Source organism: Scophthalmus maximus, chromosome 12 (assembly GCF_022379125.1).
Source record: "Scophthalmus maximus strain ysfricsl-2021 chromosome 12, ASM2237912v1, whole genome shotgun sequence".
NCBI lineage: Eukaryota > Metazoa > Chordata > Actinopteri > Pleuronectiformes > Scophthalmidae > Scophthalmus > Scophthalmus maximus.
Genome location: NC_061526.1, coordinates 8,941,689 through 8,959,683, shown reverse-complemented (window position 1 = coordinate 8,959,683; position 17,995 = coordinate 8,941,689). Strand labels below are relative to the sequence as shown.

The window sequence follows — 17,995 nt, the reverse complement described above, 5'->3', positions numbered from 1 at the left end:
CAATGCCAAATATTCTGTATATGATCTTTGTTCAATACTTCTTTCTTTTTTTAAGGCCTGGGAAGGGTGTCGCTTTTTGATGACGTACCCCGCTCACGTCGCACGCTCCAGTGTGCGTCTCCTCCCGCCGCCATCTTGGCGAGCCGGTTTCCACTGGAGACGAACACGTTGCAGCGGCGGAGGAGAAAAGAAGTTTCTTCTGGTGTCTTCACCTCCGTTCATCGGCTGTTTACTTCGGGGCCGACGACCGGTGAGTGTGTCTCCTTCGCCCCCGGGTTCCGTCGCGGTTCCCCGGGCTCGTGTCGAGGCGGGGACCGGGACGTTCAGTTAGCAAAGCAGCTGTCATGTCGAAAAAAGTGCCGGGGCCTCCGCGGCTAACGAGGTTAGCTCCCGGGTCGGAGCCTCCGGAGCTCGTGGTTTTTAACCGGGTGCGTTCAAGCTCCGGCTCCGGCTGGTCGATCGTTTTTTACACCGTCATTTCTGCTCCAAAACACGGCTGTTGTTATAGTGACACACGGGCCCCGAGAAGACGCGGTTAGCTCCGGACTCCCGTCACATGTTCTCCGATTTAACGGTTCCTCTCGCCTCTGATTGAATGATGTTCACTCGAGCGGACATTTAAAGATGTTTCGTCCATCGCTGGGATCTTAAGATGAATTCGGCGTAACGGTGACTCAAATACCTGCGGGTTATTTCAGGACAAATGCCACTTGACGTCGGTCGCCTCGTCGCGCGACGTGCCTGCGGGGCGGGGATGTCGAGGGAGATTACAAACTAACCCGAAGTGACAATCTTCATCTGTATTCATCTTTCATCCGGCTCTCCTCTTCTACGCTCACGTCTGAAACACGGGTTGTATTTAATACAACACAGCCACACCACCGGGTGTTTAAACGCCCAGCGACGTGACGTAGGTCCGGGCGTTAAAAAGGAGAGATTTTTAAACGGACCCTGGTGTGAGTCACGCGTCTCTGCAGCTGGCGGATGTGTGGAGGCCTTCAGTGAACTGTGGGTCCGGAGTGGACGTGTTGCTTCAGCAGCTGTGAGCTCACTGTCCCGCCGCTGGTCCCTGGACCGATGTGGCTTCTCCCGGGCCGATACCGACCGAAGACCGATACTTGTGTCAAAAGTCAACTCAACAGAACTAAAGTTTGAATCACAGAACCTTCCAACATGACCGACCACCAGTCGTTTGTCTTCATTGTCGCTTAATCTGTCGTTTGTCTTCATTGTCGCTTAATCTGTCGTTTGTCTTCATTATCGCTTAATCTGTCGTTTGTCTTCATTATCGCTTAATCTGTCGTTTGTCTTCATTATCGCTTAATCTGTCGTTTGTCTTCATTATCGCTTAATCTGTCGTTTGTCTTCATTATCGCTTAATCTGTCGTTTGTCTTCATTATCGCTTAATCTGTCGTTTGTCTTCATTATCGCTTAATCTGTCGTTTGTCTTCATTATCGCTTAATCTGTCGTTTTTCCCCATTATCGCTTAATCTGTCGTTTGTCTTCATTATCGCTTAATCTGTCGTTTGTCTTCATTATCGCTTAATCTGTCGTTTTTCCCCATTATCGCTTAATCTGTCGTTTTTCCCCATTATCGCTTAATCTGTCGTTTGTCCCCATTATCGCTTAATCTGTCGTTTTCCCCCATTATCGCTTAATCTGTCGTTTTCCCCCATTATCGCTTAATCTGTCGTTTGTCTTCATTGTCGCTTAATCTGTCGTTTGTCTTCATTGTCGCTTAATCTGTCGTTTGTCTTCATTATCGCTTAATCTGTCGTTTGTCTTCATTATCGCTTAATCTGTCGTTTGTCTTCATTATCGCTTAATCTGTCGTTTGTCTTCATTATCGCTTAATCTGTCGTTTGTCTTCATTATCGCTTAATCTGTCGTTTGTCTTCATTATCGCTTAATCTGTCGTTTTCCCCCATTATCGCTTAATCTGTCGTTTGTCTTCATTATCGCTTAATCTGTCGTTTGTCTTCATTATCGCTTAATCTGTCGTTTTCCCCCATTATCGCTTAATCTGTCTTTCCCCCCCATTATCGCTTAATCTGTCTTTTCCCCCCATTATCGCTTAATCTGTCGTTTGTCTTCATTATCGCTTAATCTGTCGTTTGTCTTCATTGTCGCTTAATCTGTCGTTTGTCTTCATTGTCGCTTAATCTGTTGTTTTCTCTGTTATCGCTTAATATTTATCGGCGATAAAACGATAAATATCACAAAATAGCTTTTCCTCAATAGAAACATGAGACACGGTTGATATAACTCGATAGAATTCCGTCCATGTTTTGACAGACGACACAAACAGCCAATTATAATTTGATCAGCACCGTGCCGAACCACTCACGTTGCTGGAATAGAGTTGCAGCCACGTCAAGTTAGGTTGACGCACATCCGTCCGTCAGGAGTGAGAGCGACGTGAAACAGAAAATGACGACGGGAAATGTTTACTCGAGCGACAGCGCCACCGAAGAAAACGTCCCGTCGGACACGAGGCATTTGTAGCAGCTGTCGTATAATGTCCTACAGTACATTTGTCATGTTCAACTTCTCACAGGAAATAAATAATATTTAAACCATATGTAAATTTTGTGATATCTTCCCGTCACAACCTGTAAGCTTGATAGAAATAGTGATTTGACTTATATCGTGATATATATCGATATATATGAAAACGATTATCGCGATAAGATTTTTTTCCGCGCTGATAATTGAACGAAGAGATTCACCTCCATGCTTTTCTGCTTCTTTCTCTCCTGTTTGCTCAAGGTCAACCACAGTGAACAAACCTGATGATAATATTTTTATCTTCCTCTCCTCCTCTCTCAGCTCCTCTGGTGCTAGCGTCCGTGGTTCCAGCCCTGTGCCTCCGTCATGGCGGACAAGAACACCAGGATCGCCATCGTCAACCACGACAAGTGCAAACCGAAGAAATGTCGCCAAGAGTGCAAGAAGAGCTGCCCCGTGGTCCGAATGGGTGAGCGGCGCGTTCCGCCCTGATGATAATGTGACAACGAGCTTGTACACGGTAAATATGAACTGGTGTGTTTAAAAAAATGTGCGTGTGTGCGCAGGGAAGCTGTGTATCGAGGTGACGCCGCAGAGTAAGATCGTGTGGATCTCCGAGTCTCTGTGTATAGGCTGCGGAATCTGCATCAAGGTAAAAATATATATATATAATACTACAGGCTCATGTCATTGTTATGTTTCTCTATGAAAATCAGATGAAAACACAGAACTGGGGATGATGTCGTTGTCTTTTGTCGTCGTAGAAATGTCCGTTCGGAGCGTTGTCGATCGTCAACCTGCCCAGCAACCTGGAGAAGGAAACCACACACAGATACTGCGCCAACTCCTTCAAACTGCACCGGTACGAGACGTGTGCTGATCTGATCACCTGTTGCTTGTATAGCTCGTTTTTCATAAAACCCCCAAGATGATGTATTGTTTTGTCCACACACCAAAGATATTCAGTTTACTGTCACAGAGAAGCATAAAAACTACTTGAACTGATTCATCGATTATCAAAATAGTTGGCGATTACTAATCGATGAACTATGTTCCACGTTATTCCTGAATAACAGAACCATTTATGTTTTTGAAGTCGTCTGTATAGAGATGAGTAACTCTGAAGGGTGGGTGTGTGTGTGTGTGTGTGTGTGTGTGTGTGTGTGTGTGTGTGTGTGTGTGTGTGTGTGTGTGTGTGTGTGTGTGTGTGTGTGTGTGTGTGTGTGTGTGTGTGTGTGTGTGTGTGTGTGTGTGTGTGTGTGTGTGTGTGTGTGTGTGTGTGTGTGTGTGTGTAGGCTGCCTATCCCGCGGCCCGGTGAGGTTCTGGGGCTCGTGGGGACCAACGGTATCGGGAAATCCACAGCGCTGAAGATCCTGGCTGGAAAACAGAAACCCAACCTGGGGAAGTTCGATGTGAGTGTGAAGCACAGTCACGCTACTGTCATGTGGTGTGTGTGTTACGATACGTTGTGTGTGCGGTCGCCGCTGTGTCGGTGAGATAAGATGCGGCTGCAGTTGTCTCCGCGTTGTGAATATGACGGACGTTAATCTTCACCTCCAACCGATTTATGACTTCAACTGAAAACGACGTTTGACATATTGTTCAAAAATATCCTGTAACTAAGGTTACTACAACGTGATTCTCCTCTTCACAGTCATTCAACGGATGTTAGTTAAAATAATAAATAATAATTCATTTTATTTTTATAGAGCGCTTTTCATAATACTCAGACACTTTACTTTAAAAACAACACAAAAAAACAAAACAAATTAAAACAAAAGTTGTATTACAATCTTCGAGTGTTTCACATCAGATAAAAAACCATGAAACAAATTCAGTGATTGAAGATTAACCAGATTATTTAAAATGTAATAGTAAACAATAATCATGACCCGTGGACCTTTCCTCCTCCTCTTCTTCCCAGAATCCTCCCGACTGGCAGGAGATCCTGACGTACTTCCGAGGCTCCGAGCTGCAGAACTACTTCACCAAGATCCTGGAAGACGACCTGCGGGCCATCGTCAAGCCCCAGTACGTCGACCAGATCCCCAAGACGGTGAAGGTAAGAGGGGTCGGGGGCGGACACTCGGCACGCTGGGCGGTCGTCGTGAGTGAAGCGAGTGCGGGTTTTAGTTGTAATTCTCCACGTCTGCCTGCAGGGGTCAGTCGGCTCCATCCTGGGTAGGAAGGACGACACGGACACGCAGACCATCGTCTGTAAACAGCTAGGTAACACACACACACACACACACACACACACACGAGGGAAGTTTTTGTGAAAACTCATTAATGATTTGTGTGTGTGTTTTTTTTTTTGCTGAGCAGATCTGACTCACCTGCGGGAGAGGAACGTGGAGGATCTGTCGGGAGGAGAGCTGCAGAGGTTCGCCTGCGCCGTCGTCTGCATCCAGAGGGCCGACATGTGAGGAAACACACACACACACACACACACTGACTGACACACAAACAGACACACACACACACTGACGACTGTGTTCACTGTGTCTCCGCTGCAGTTTCATGTTTGACGAACCGTCCAGTTATCTGGACGTGAAACAGAGGTTGAAGGCCGCCATCACCATCCGTTCGCTCATCACCCCGGACAGGTAACAACATACATGATTATTGGCTCTGTTGACGTTATTTATGATTCTTTTAACTGTATCATGAAAGAATGTATGTGTGTGTGTTTATTCAAGGTACATCATTGTGGTGGAACACGACCTGAGTGTGTTGGACTACCTGTCCGACTTCATCTGCTGCCTGTACGGAGTCCCGAGTGCCTACGGCGTCGTCACTATGCCCTTCAGCGTCCGAGAGGGTAACACACACACACACACACACACACACACACACACACACACACACACACACACACATAAACGTAGCACAATTCACGTGACCAGCGTGATATAATAAAATAAAAAATGGCAAAACGAAAACGTTTATTTCTTTAGAATGCTCGATATTTTGGGGAAACCCCGTTATTTGTTGGATGAAAACATTTATATGAATATAATTTCTGTATGTTAAGTATGAAGCTGGAGTCGTTGCCTGGTGACGACAGGAAGTTATTAAAAATTTAAATTATAAAATCTAAATTCAAAACTTTAGACTTTCAAAATAAAAGTTTAGTTTTAACTGTAAACTCTATTATGAAGTTATTAATTATGTGATCTGAACATTTTTAGGTTTTGGACCATTGGAGTAAAAAATTGTCAGGAAAGGAATTTTTAGTCCAAACAATAATGAGGACTTGGTGTCAATAAAACATTTCATATATTGGTTATCATGCAATGTCGCTGAAGCTGATGAGCGTTGAACACCGCGTTGTCACAGGTCGGTTACATATCAAATTACATAAAAACAAAGCTCAAATATTAAAAGTACTGGACCCTGAAAAGATTTGACACATTTTTTTTTATTTTTACAATCGACCATCATAATTAACAGGACGGTAAATTAACTGTTAATGGATTTTAATCGAGTTTCAGACCCGGACGTCTCCCAAATTCTGTTTCCATAGCAATAGTAAACATTATTTCCAGCACAGATTCTCTCTTCTTCCTCCTCATCACTCGTTCTTCTCCTCCCTCCTTTTTCCCGCAGGCATCAACATCTTCCTGGACGGTTACGTTCCCACGGAGAACCTCCGGTTCCGCGAGACCTCGCTGGTCTTCAAAGTGGCGGAGACGGCGAACGAGGAGGAAGTGAAGCGACTCCGACACTATCAGGTCTGTTGCTCCTCTTCCCCTGGTTACGTCTCTGATCTGCTCGTACTCATGATTATTCAACTAAAGACGACTAAATTAATCGCCGAATGTTTTGATAATTGATTAATTGGTTCATGTAGATTTTATGAAGGAAACTGAATATCTTTGGTGTATGGACAAAACAAAACATCATATTGTGGTTCTGGGGAAACACAATTAACATTTTTCACCATATTATGAACCAAACAAATGATGGATTCATCTAGAAAATAATGAAATAATTGTTAGTTGCAGCCCCAATATGTTGGAGTAAAAATGTCAACTTTCATGTGAAAAAAAATTGCCAATGTTTTCCTAAGACATCGTTATTGAACCCTTATGGCAAAGAAATGTAATCAAGGCCTGATATTTTACAGTTCAACCATAACCTCACTATAGATAACTATGAATGAAAATAAAACACAAACAAGGAACTTGAATGCAGAAAATAAACCTTGAATTTTTGGGGTAAAACGTGTTTTCTCTTTCAGCAACAGGAAACGCAGATACAGACGGCGTCAGTGAAAGACAGTTTCATGTTGATGAACTACAGAAGAAGCCGTTCCGTCAACATGAAAACAGAACAGTTGTGATCACGCTGTAGTTTGATCTTCTGTATTATGTTTTTCTCCTTGTCAGTATCCGGACATGGGGAAGACGCTGGGCGATTTCACGCTGGAGATCAAAGCGGGAGAGTTCACCGACTCTGAGATCATGGTGATGTTGGGAGAGAACGGTGGGTGAAGTAAACTTGTGTCAGTGAGATATGAAAGATTTCCTTATCTGAGAGGGAAATTATTATTATTATTATTATTTTGAATAAATGCTGCAACATGGCGAAATGTGAAAACGTGTGTGTTGTGTTTGTGCGTGTGCAGGCACGGGGAAGACGACCTTCATCAGGATGTTGGCTGGAGGCCTCAAAGCCGACGGGGGAGGTGAGCGTCACACACACACACACACACACACACAGTTACACACACTCGCACACAGTAACATACACACACACACACACAGACTCTGACGCTCTCTCTCTCTTCCAGGCGACGTTCCTACCCTGAACGTCAGCTACAAGCCTCAGACCATCAGCCCCAAGTTCAAGGTGCGTTCAGCAGCCACAACGTTTTTCACGATCGCACAACGAGCAGAATTTTTGACTCCTTCCTTTTATTAAAGAGCAACTTAATCCATCACAGGAAACTCCAGCTGATTAGTGACCTATTATCAATATGTTGTCAGTCACTTTTTATTTGACACAAACTGAAATTACGTGTTTAAATTCAATATTTTCAGTCCAGAAGCGAATCATTTCAAACTCGTTTCAACAATATTTGTTTCTGAAAGATTAATGACTTCTAACGATCCAAAGTGTGTAAAAAAAAAAATTGAAAATTAGAAGTGATTTATCATTTGGGCAAGATTCACAGATAATGAAGCTTCAGAGCTGCTTAAATAACGATTAATCTCAAAGTTGTTGCCCATGTTTTAATTTAGTCGTCTTCTACTCGCTGGTGAAACCTCGGAGAGAAACGACTCTGTGAAGTTGAGGCGGTTTGTGTGTTTGTGTCGCAGGGAAGCGTCCGTGCGCTGCTGCACGAGAAGATCCGGGACGCCTACACTCACCCACAGTTCATCACCGACGTCATGAAGCCGATGCAGATCGAGAGCATCATCGACCAGGACGTAAGACAAGAACACACACACACACACCATGTGTCTCTTAGCAACAGTCGAATGTCTTGATGGAGAGAACCAGACTTTTATTTTGAAGTCTCGTAGTCGCGACGGGCAGCAACAAGAGTCACTGTCACACAAACACTGTTTCCATCCAACAGTTCATTTTACTATTTTTCCCGATAATCAATATTAGATGTCTCCTGTGAGTTGAACCAATGTTAATTTTTATGTTGTTTTTTTTTAAAACTAACATTGTCCACATCCATGTTCGTTCAACACGTTTAATTTTTAAACCTTCAAGCTCACAAACAAATATTCCGCTCTGAAAAGTTCTAGGCCCCGCCCCTTCACCAGCTGTCAATCATGACATCTCCGCCCATTTTTATAGCATCAAAAAAAAAAAACTGTTCAGAAACATGAACACACGACCTGAAATGACAGAAACCATCTTTGGGAAACCTTCATTTAAACTTTGGTCCATGTGCTAACATGGATGGGTGCAGGGTTTATGACCTGTGCTGTACTGCAGCCAGACACCAGGGGGCGATACAGAGGATCTGGCTTCACACCAGAGGAGCAGTCATGTCTATGATTTGTATATATACATTTTAGTTTGTCGGGATGTCGATTCGTACAGGAAACACGCGCGAAGCTCCTCATTGATCACGATAAGAAATCAATGTTTCTATTTGGTGATGGAGGGAAACTAACCCCTCCACCCCTCTCTGTCTCTCTCTCCCCCCCTCCAGGTGCAGAACCTGTCTGGTGGCGAGCTGCAGCGAGTCGCCCTCACTCTGTGTTTGGGGAAACCGGCGGACGTTTATCTGATCGACGAACCCTCGGCCTACCTGGACTCGGAGCAGAGGTTGATGGCCGCCAGGGTCATCAAAAGGTCCGACGCCATTCTTTCACTCTTTCTATACGAACCCCTGCAGCTCCCACCCGTCCTCCTCCTCACCCCGCTCGCCCTCTGTCCCACAGGTACATCCTCCACGCCAAGAAGACGGCGTTCGTGGTGGAGCACGACTTCATCATGGCGACCTACCTGGCCGACAGAGTCATCGTCTTTGACGGGATTCCCTCCAGGAGCACGGCAGCGAACACGTAAGACACGGAACCGTGTTCGTTGCTGTTGTTTTGTTTTAAACGCTCAAAAACATCAACTGTACAATTAAATGAACTCATTCTCTTTTCTTCGTCAGGCCTCAGAGTCTGTTGGCGGGAATGAACCGGTTCCTGTCGCTGCTGGAAATCACGTTCAGAAGAGACCCGAACAACTTCCGGCCGCGCATCAACAAGCTCAACTCCATCAAGGTGTTTACAGATCTGATGATGTTGTCACAACATATTATTAATTCTTCTCTGCGGATTTACCACGTGATGTTCTGTACACTCTGACCTTTGCCCCTTTGTTCCTCTCAGGACACTGAACAGAAGAAGAGTGGAAACTATTTCTTCCTGGACGACTAAGACAACCTTCCTGTGACCAACTCGGACTTCCTGCCTACCCCCTCCCACCAGCCATCATGCGGGCTCATCCAACCAACAGCACATATGCTCAAATCATAAATAACATCAGCCATCATGTACTAGGCTACGTTCAATGGTCAGCGATGTTGTGGAAACGTTAAAAGGTGCATTGCATAGGGTGTCAATTGAATCAACTGAATTGACATTGTGGAACACAAAGCAGCGTATGTGAACTCATGCATTTACAACAAATGGTAATAAACTGATGAGACGTTATTCCACAGTCGTTTCTCCCTTCATTTGTTGTCTGTTTCTGGATATATAAGGAGGTAGAGAACGAGACGCATTAAGACAGTTGAAAAAAACAAAAACCTAGCACCTAATGTCTCAGCATCCACTCCTTCAATTATTCCTTTACGTCTGGCGAACAGGATTCCTCATACATTGGAGACTGGTAAGTGTAAATTTAAAATGTTGAAGTTTGAATTGGCCTGTGACAAATTAGATTAAGATGTAGAAACTAAGTTAGTTAAAGGAGTTGGAGTTAAATAAAGTGCGTAGTACCGTCCCATTGGGATTGAACGTGCCCTTGTGGAGATGGTGTGCTACGGCAGTGGTACAGTCGTGAAGTACCTGGAGCCGCAGGTGAGTTCGACGTCCGGTCGGACTTGTCCAGTCACCAGGTCACAACTTGTCCAGTCACCAGGTCACAACTTGTCCAGTCACCAAGTCACAACTTGTCCAGTCACCAGGTCACAACTTGTCCAGTCACCAGGTCACAACTTGTCCAGTCACCAAGTCACAACTTGTCCAGTCACCAGGTCACAACTTGTCCAGTCACCAGGTCACAACTTGTCCAGTCACCAGGTCACAACTTGTCCAGTCACCAGGTCACAACTTGTCCAGTCACCAGGTCACAACTTGTCCAGTCACCAAGTCACAACTTGTCCAGTCACCAAGTCACAACTTGTCCAGTCACCAGGTCACAACTTGTCCAGTCACCAGGTCACAACTTGTCCAGTCACCAGGTCACAACTTGTCCAGTCACCAGGAGATAGTTTTGATCAAGATTTGATACATCAAGAGAATCGGTGCAGAATCATCACAAGGACAACAGACGCGAATGTAAATAAAAATACACCAATACGTGGTGAGAAAAGAAAGGAACATTTTAAACTAGCGGACTGACTTTTTAAAAAAATCTTTATGAGAAATGTTAAATGTTTTATTTGTGAAACACTGAAATTGCAGAGTCACACCACAGAGTTACAGAAGACAGATTTTAAAAAGAGTTTGCTGGCAAAATGCATGACCCCCGACACAAAACAGCCGAAGGGACGTGCGACAGAACAAGAGTGTCACAAAGAGACAAAAGAAAATGGACCCGGATCTAGTTCAGGGTCGGGGGCCTGTCAAGAGGGGCGGGGGGCCACTTCTCCTCAAAAACCGTTGGAGGTGACAAAGAACCGAGTCATCCAGCTAACTTGTTAGCTAGCTAATGGTTCATCCAGGCTACCTGAGCTGACTGTTTATTGGTTTAGAAAGAAAGCTCCGTTTCAAATCCAATGACCTCGGTACACTTGTCACTTTGAAATGGACAACACATCACACGCACCACGACGAGTCGCCTCCAGCTCGCTCGAGGTCGATGCGCCGTTTGGGCCCAAACAATTCGAGCTAGCTGGCAGCAGAAGGGAAGTGACACGGGAAGAATGGGACGTCCTGGTGTTTGAGAGACCCGGCCCCTGCCTCCGCCTTGATCTCGGGGCTCCTCGCTGAAGGTGCTAAGAGGAGGAGGTGGAGGAGGTGGAGGAGAAGGAGAACGGAGAGAAGGGGAGGACGGAGGAGGCCGCTTCAGGAGCGGCGAGGAGCTGGTCGCACCACGCCGGCTCGTCCAGGTTGACGTCAACGAACGGATCACTGGAACAAACCGCTGAAGACACAGAAAGGACACGTGAATAACAAGGACATTTTAGATCCGTGTCCAGTTGCCTAGAGGTCGGTCGTGATCGTGTTGGGAGTTCATTTGGTTTTTTAAAAGCTAAATCTTGGTCAAAACAGGGGAAACCGCGAACCGAGCTCCATGAAAGGTCCCTTTGAACAAATGTTTGACATTCATTTCACCACCAAGAACTGTCGTTCAAGTCCCACGGAGTCATGGAAGTTCAACACTCAATCTCTGGAATACCCCTTTTATATTTCTGTGTTTATATATATAGTGTCTTTATCCCTTTTTGTCCAAGTCTCACATGGGTTGTTGTTGTTTTCGTTCTGCTGCGTCTCCCCCGTGTCATCGAAGAACAGGTTTGTGCAGCTCGAAGGGTCGGACGTCTTGTCAGCCGGGTCGTCGCCGCCCGAGGCTCCAGAGTCGCCGGTGGGCGACGTCTCCGGGCCGTTTGCGTCCGGCGACTCCTGTGCAGCTGGAGAGAGGGGAACCGAACGGAGGAGGAGAAGACAAGGTGAGACGTGATGACGTGAAGTCGTCATGGTGCAACTGAAAAGATCCAGACTTGAAAAGGGGCAGATGCTAGGTTCTCTGGGGCATTGGAGATATCATAGACACCATACCATACTTTGCGTTTGGTTTGAACGCACCATCAGGGAATCATTGGGCCAAATGTTTGTAATACTAAACGTTGGGTTCTGCGTCGCCAGGAGAGGCGTTTTCTTTCGTACCGTTCTCTCCATTGCCGGCCTTTTCCTCTGACTGAAGACTTGTGCCGTTGGCCACTGGCTGTTCGCTGATGGTCACTTGATCCTTGGGGGCCGGTTGATCTGAACCAGAGCACACAAGTCAGGATGGTCCCTTACACAGTTATCTTAACTTTAATGCAACCACATGCACACAAATACACACCGAGGTCGTCCAGGTAGACGGGTTCAAAGGTGCCGGTTGGTTCGCTGAATTGATTGACGTTTGGATTTGGACGATGAAGGTCAAACGAGTATGTCTGGACAAACAAACCAACAAGCAGGCCAATGTATGTTACACGGGATCATCTGTTAACTACCTTGATTGTGACATGATCCTACAAGTGAGCGTGACATGTGTATTTTGAAGGAAACCAAAAAAATATATAACTCTCTATATCTCGTTATCCTACCCTGGAGGTTCTCCTGAGAAAGTAGAGGATGACACACAGCGCAATGATCACCAAGATGATCAATACCAGGATCACGTAACCTGGAGAAGGTGATAGAATGAGCTTTTTGAGTTTTATTAGCAGAGCTGGTTGCACCCGGGGGCCCGTTTGTGCCCAGATATTATCAACGGCCCCACAAACAAATGGATGAATGAGAAGGGAAGCATAGATTTAGGTGTCGATTCTAAGAATTTCAGAGTTGGAAAAAAGTGAAAACAAACTCATTTGACACATACAGTTGATAACAATTGAGGTATGAAGCCCAACATGTTCAATATTACTGTGAGAGTTTAACTGAGACTTCAGGAAACTTAAGGAAAAAAAAATTGATTACCAAAAACGGATGTATTTTTTAAAACAAAACACCTCTGATGAAATGAATAGGTACTTCAATAAAACCTCGTTAATGTGGAAATAAGAATGAATGATAAGAACGGTGAAATAACATTGAATTATAATTACTTCAGTTTAAATAATCTGTTGATTAAATTAAATATAATTAGAAGAAAAAAAGGAAAATTCTTTATTTTGCATAATTCGATTTTTAACTTTGAGGTATTAAGGTATGTGCCATTGAACAATTGGGCCTCCATAGCACATAGAGGCACATTGCATCAAAGGAAAATTTATGACATCTGCATATTCTTATTCTGACATCGACGTTAAAGCCGCCTTACAGGGAAGAGAATGAAATAAGGAAAGCAGAATAGAATACGGTCGAACGTGCCGCTCAAAAGGTTGAAGTAAATAGTAAAGCTTCCTTACCCCATGACAAACTGCTCCTGTCTTCAATCGTCACTATAAGAGACGGGGAGCTGGTGAGTGTTCACACTAATACACTGACATCACAATAATGCCCTCCAGTGGAGAAGGGAGGCGCAAATAAATGTACAGAGTGAAGTGTCCCATCCAAATAAAGGCGTCCCACAGGGATCAATACCAACACCTCTGCTTTGAGCTGTATTCACGACCAATATTTATTTTTCCGTGTCTGCGTTGCAGCTACTGTTTTTACGCCGATGACACCTTCTTCGATGTCTACTTCAAATTGGGTCTTATTATTATTATACGGTGATAATCTGCCTTTACATTTTTGTGATAAAGTCACATTTTCTGTTGATTCGCTAATGGGTTTTTTCATCACATTCAGGAGTGCAACTCGCAATTAGTTTGTTGATTGTGGTCAATGAATGAATGAATTCCTCTTGATTGTGGAAATGTTCTGGTAACTGTCAGACGTGACAAAGAAAAGCACTGAATCCTCATATTTGAGAGAAAGGCTTTTTTTTTGTTGTTGTTCAGACAAAAGAGTGAAATGTTAATCAAAATCTTTTCTAATGTTTTATTTTCTTTTTGCTCCAGATCTAAGAATGCATGTGACTTAGGGACCTTGCAGCCGCGTGTTCGAGTGCGTGTTCGCTTGTGCAGCAGCAGCCAGACAATGTGAGTGTGTGATCTTGTGGTCTGACGCACAGGAAGAGAAACCGAGGCGTGGAACTTGTGAAGCTGCCTCTCGTGTGACTGCAAAGTACCTGGCATTGGTGAGGTCGCTGCTGTTGCCATAGGAACCGTGGTCCTGCCAACGGCAGCACCGTCCGTCACGGCGACAACGGCGGTCGGCGGCGGGGCCGACGTCCTGCCAGCGCCTTCCTCTGTGGCCCTGAACGTACTGCTGCGGTCATCTGCGTCCGTCTTCCTGGGTTCTCCCAAAGTCTGTGAAGGAAAGTCAGCAGCAGATCACAGATTGAGTTCAAAGGTGTAACTTTTTAATCTGAAAAATTGCAACTCAGCTTTTTTTATTCAGTTTCTGTTCACACGGAAAAAAATGAGATGCAATACGCTTATACATTTTTTTTGCTTTATCGTGTCAAAAGGCGAGCCACGGTCCGCGTTTCCCCCTGCTTCCAGTCTTTTAATGCTAAGCTAGGCTAATCCCTCTATTTTTCTAACTTCCTGAGAGAAGGGAATAAGCATGTTCCCGCCCAAAAACCCTCTGAGTATAACTCCAGCTCTGACCGTGTTGACTGTGGTGGACATGTGAGTCTTTGGGTCGGGCGGCGTCGAGCGGGTTCCGTTCATTTCAGTGCGATTCAAAAAGCCGGACGTCGGGGACTGAGTCGAGGGCGAAGAGGAACCTGCGGCAGACACGGAGAAGACACACGAGAATCAGCCAGATGTTTGTTTTTTTCAACGGCAGCAGCGGACAGATGTGCAGGATGTGGCCACTGCCACCGCCTCTGCCACGACCATTCAGGACAGGACAGGGGACAGGGACGGTCCGGTCTAGGACAAGGACGGGACAGTTCTACTCAGAGTGCAGCAGCAGGACGAGACAAGATAGTAAACTGCATGACATGACAGGAGCGTACAGTACAGGACAGGACAGTATATTGAACTATAGATCATGACAATACAGGATAGGAAAAGACAGTATGGAGCAGGACAGGACTGGACACTATAGGTCAGGACAGGACAGTATATGACACTATAGGTCAGGACAGGACAGTATAGGACAGGACACTATAGGACAGGACAGTATAGGACAGGACACTATAGGACAGGACAGTATAGGTCAGGACACTATAGGACAGGACAGTATAGGACAGGACAGGACACTATAGGACAGGACAGGACAGTATAGGTCAGGACACTATAGGACAGGACAGTATAGGACAGGACACTATAGGACAGGACAGTATAGGTCAGGACACTATAGGACAGGACAGTATAGGACAGGACACTATAGGACAGGACAGTATAGGTCAGGACACTATAGGACAGGACAGTATAGGTCAGGACAGGACAGTATAGGACAGGACAGTATAGGTCAGGACACTATAGGACAGGACAGTATAGGACAGGACAGGACACTATAGGACAGGACAGTATAGGTCAGGACACTATAGGACAGGACAGTATAGGTCAGGACAGGACAGTATAGGACAGGACACTATAGGACAGGACAGGACAGTATAGGACAGGACACTATAGGACAGGACAGTATAGGTCAGGACAGGACAGTATAGGACAGGACACTATAGGACAGGACAGGACAGTATAGGTCAGGACACTATAGGACAGGACAGTATAGGACAGGACACTATAGGACAGGACAGTATAGGTCAGGACACTATAGGACAGGACAGTATAGGACAGGACAGTATAGGACAGGACAGGACAGGACACTATAGGACAGGACAGGACAGGACAGTATAGGTCAGGACACTATAGGACAGGACACTATAGGACAGGACAGGACAGTATAGGTCAGGACACTATAGGACAGGACAGTATAGGACAGGACAGGACAGTATAGGACAGGACAGGACACTATAGGACAGGACAGGACAGTATAGGTCAGGACACTATAGGACAGGACAGTATAGGACAGGACAGGACAGTATAGGTCAGGACAGGAGAGTATAGGTCAGGACAGGACAGGACAGTATAGGTCAGAACAGGACAGTATAGTTCAGGACAGGACATTATAGGTCAGGACAGGACATTATAGGTCAGGACAGGACATTATAGGTCAGGACAGGACAGGACAGTATAGGTCAGAACAGGACAGTATAGGACAGGACAGTATAGTTCAGGACAGGACATTATAGTTCAGGACAGGACATTATAGTTCAGGACAGGACAGGACAGTATAGGTCAGGACAGGACAGTATAGTTCATGACCGGACAGTATAGTTCAGGACAGGACAGTATAGTTCAGGACAGGACAGTATAGGTCAGAACAGGACAGTATAGTTCAGGACAGGACACTAAAGGACAGGACAGGACACAACACTATAGTACAGTATAGGACAGTATAGGACACTATAGGTCAGGACAGGACAGTATATGACACTATAGGTCAGGACAGGACAGTATATGACACTATAGGCCAGGACAGGACAGTATATGACACTATAGGTCAGGACAGGACATTATAGTTCAGGACAGGACAGGATCTTCCAGAAGAGGGCAGGACCCTGGTCCTGATCCACAGCAGGTTCACCTTCACTCTCCTTGTCACGCGGTGAATCAGAAGTTGCTCGTTGTCCTCGGGACATCGCAGCGACTGCGAGAACTGGGACGGACGGAGAGAAAAAAAATGGAGGGAGAAACGCAACCTGAAAACACTGTCGGAGGTGACGTTACGCAGAGGACACATGGAATATCAAAGTGTTATTTATTCTGTATATATCGTGACCTCTGACCTCTAACATCTGGTGATCTGGGAATTTAAGCTTATTCAAAAAAAATTGTATATCAGCAAGAAAATTTGGATTTAATTTACACATAGTTTCATATTTTCTATGGTTTAACAAACCGGACTTTATAGAATGAAATAAAAACCACAGATGAATTGTTTGCCCGCAGACAGAAACATGAAAACTGAATATTTCCCGTGTTGTGACGCACATGCGGCCAATTCCAGGTAGAATAAATGAAAAGACAAACACGTCCTTCTAGATGGAAAGTTCCTCCTCTGCTGTTTCTCTTTCTTTTCTGCTTTGACTTATCAATAAATCTGCCTTTCAGGCGACTTCCGCCCTTTTCCTTGTTCATACAAAGGACCATCATCGCGGCAGGTTGAGCTCAACTCACCGAGGAGGCAGACGCGACTCCACAGCTTCATCGTGACCACCACTTTGTTTTCTCTCTCTGGTTTAGTTTTTCAGAGTCGATCATCTAACTGTTTTTCCAACTTGCTCTTTTATTTTTTAAATTTTCTCTACTTTCTTCCCTTTTCTCTCCACGACCCTGTTGCTCGCCTTCTGTTCTCACGGCTTCTCTCTGAGCCCTCAGCTTCTCTCTCTCTCTCTCTCTCTCTCTGTCTCTCTCTCTCTCTCTCTCTCTCTGTCTCTCTCTCTGTCTCTCTCTCTCTCTCTCTCTCTCTCTCTCTCTCTCTCTCTCTCTCTGTCTCTCTCTCTCTCTCTCTCTCTCTGTCTCTCTCTCTGTCTCTCTCTCTCTCTCTCTCTCTCTCTCTCTCTCTCTGTCTCTCTCTCTGTCTCTCTCTCTCTCCCTCCACCTGTTCTCTCTCAGTGTCTCTCACCCCCCCCCCCCCCCCCACTCTTCTTCACCTCCTGCCTCTCTTCCTCCTTTGATTGTGTTCAGTGCACGACACGGAATCATTTACTTTACATAAGTTCATGTACTACACTGTAAATCCTCAAGTACCAGTAGTGAAGTATCGAGAGTGAAAGTACTCGATACAGAAGAAAAAATCTAATCTACGAGTGGAAAAGGTTCTGTTCTGGTCTGTGTAGGTTGTGATCTATGTTAGTTCTGGTCTAAGGTAGTTCTGGTCTCAGTCAGTTCTGGTCTATGTTAGTTCTGGTCTATGTTAGTTCTGGTCTCAGTCAGTTCTGGTCTATGTTAGTTCTGGTCTATGTTAGTTCTGGTCTAAGGTAGTTCTGGTCTCAGTCAGTTCTGGTCTAAGGTAGTTCT

The 17,995-nt window shown here is 45.2% G+C and overlaps 2 protein-coding genes across 2 annotated transcripts; one reads left to right on the top strand and one right to left on the bottom strand.

Moving 5' to 3' along the window:
• The first annotated feature begins 91 nt into the window (after positions 1-91).
• On the top strand, positions 92-9,686 carry abce1 (ATP-binding cassette, sub-family E (OABP), member 1). The gene is made up of 19 exons (XM_035606867.1): positions 92-250; positions 2,832-2,979; positions 3,077-3,162; positions 3,275-3,372; positions 3,806-3,923; positions 4,436-4,573; positions 4,671-4,740; positions 4,837-4,933; positions 5,028-5,117; positions 5,211-5,332; positions 6,121-6,245; positions 6,903-6,999; positions 7,142-7,201; positions 7,307-7,365; positions 7,836-7,946; positions 8,690-8,832; positions 8,922-9,044; positions 9,143-9,254; positions 9,363-9,686. Exons 2-19 carry the CDS (start codon positions 2,877-2,879, stop codon positions 9,408-9,410), a joined length of 1,800 nt encoding a protein of 599 aa, XP_035462760.1. The 5' UTR covers positions 92-250; positions 2,832-2,876; the 3' UTR covers positions 9,411-9,686.
• Positions 9,687-10,621: 935 nt separating this feature from the next.
• On the bottom strand, positions 10,622-17,372 carry LOC118284761. The gene is made up of 10 exons (XM_035607783.2): positions 17,153-17,372; positions 16,560-16,631; positions 14,570-14,688; positions 14,086-14,266; positions 13,319-13,351; positions 12,515-12,594; positions 12,268-12,361; positions 12,087-12,185; positions 11,660-11,830; positions 10,622-11,343 (listed from the first exon to the last, which is right to left on the bottom strand). The coding sequence occupies exons 1-10, from the start codon at positions 17,181-17,183 to the stop codon at positions 11,195-11,197; spliced, it is 1,029 nt and encodes a 342-aa protein (XP_035463676.1). The 5' UTR covers positions 17,184-17,372; the 3' UTR covers positions 10,622-11,194.
• Between the last annotated feature and the right edge of the window lie 623 nt (positions 17,373-17,995).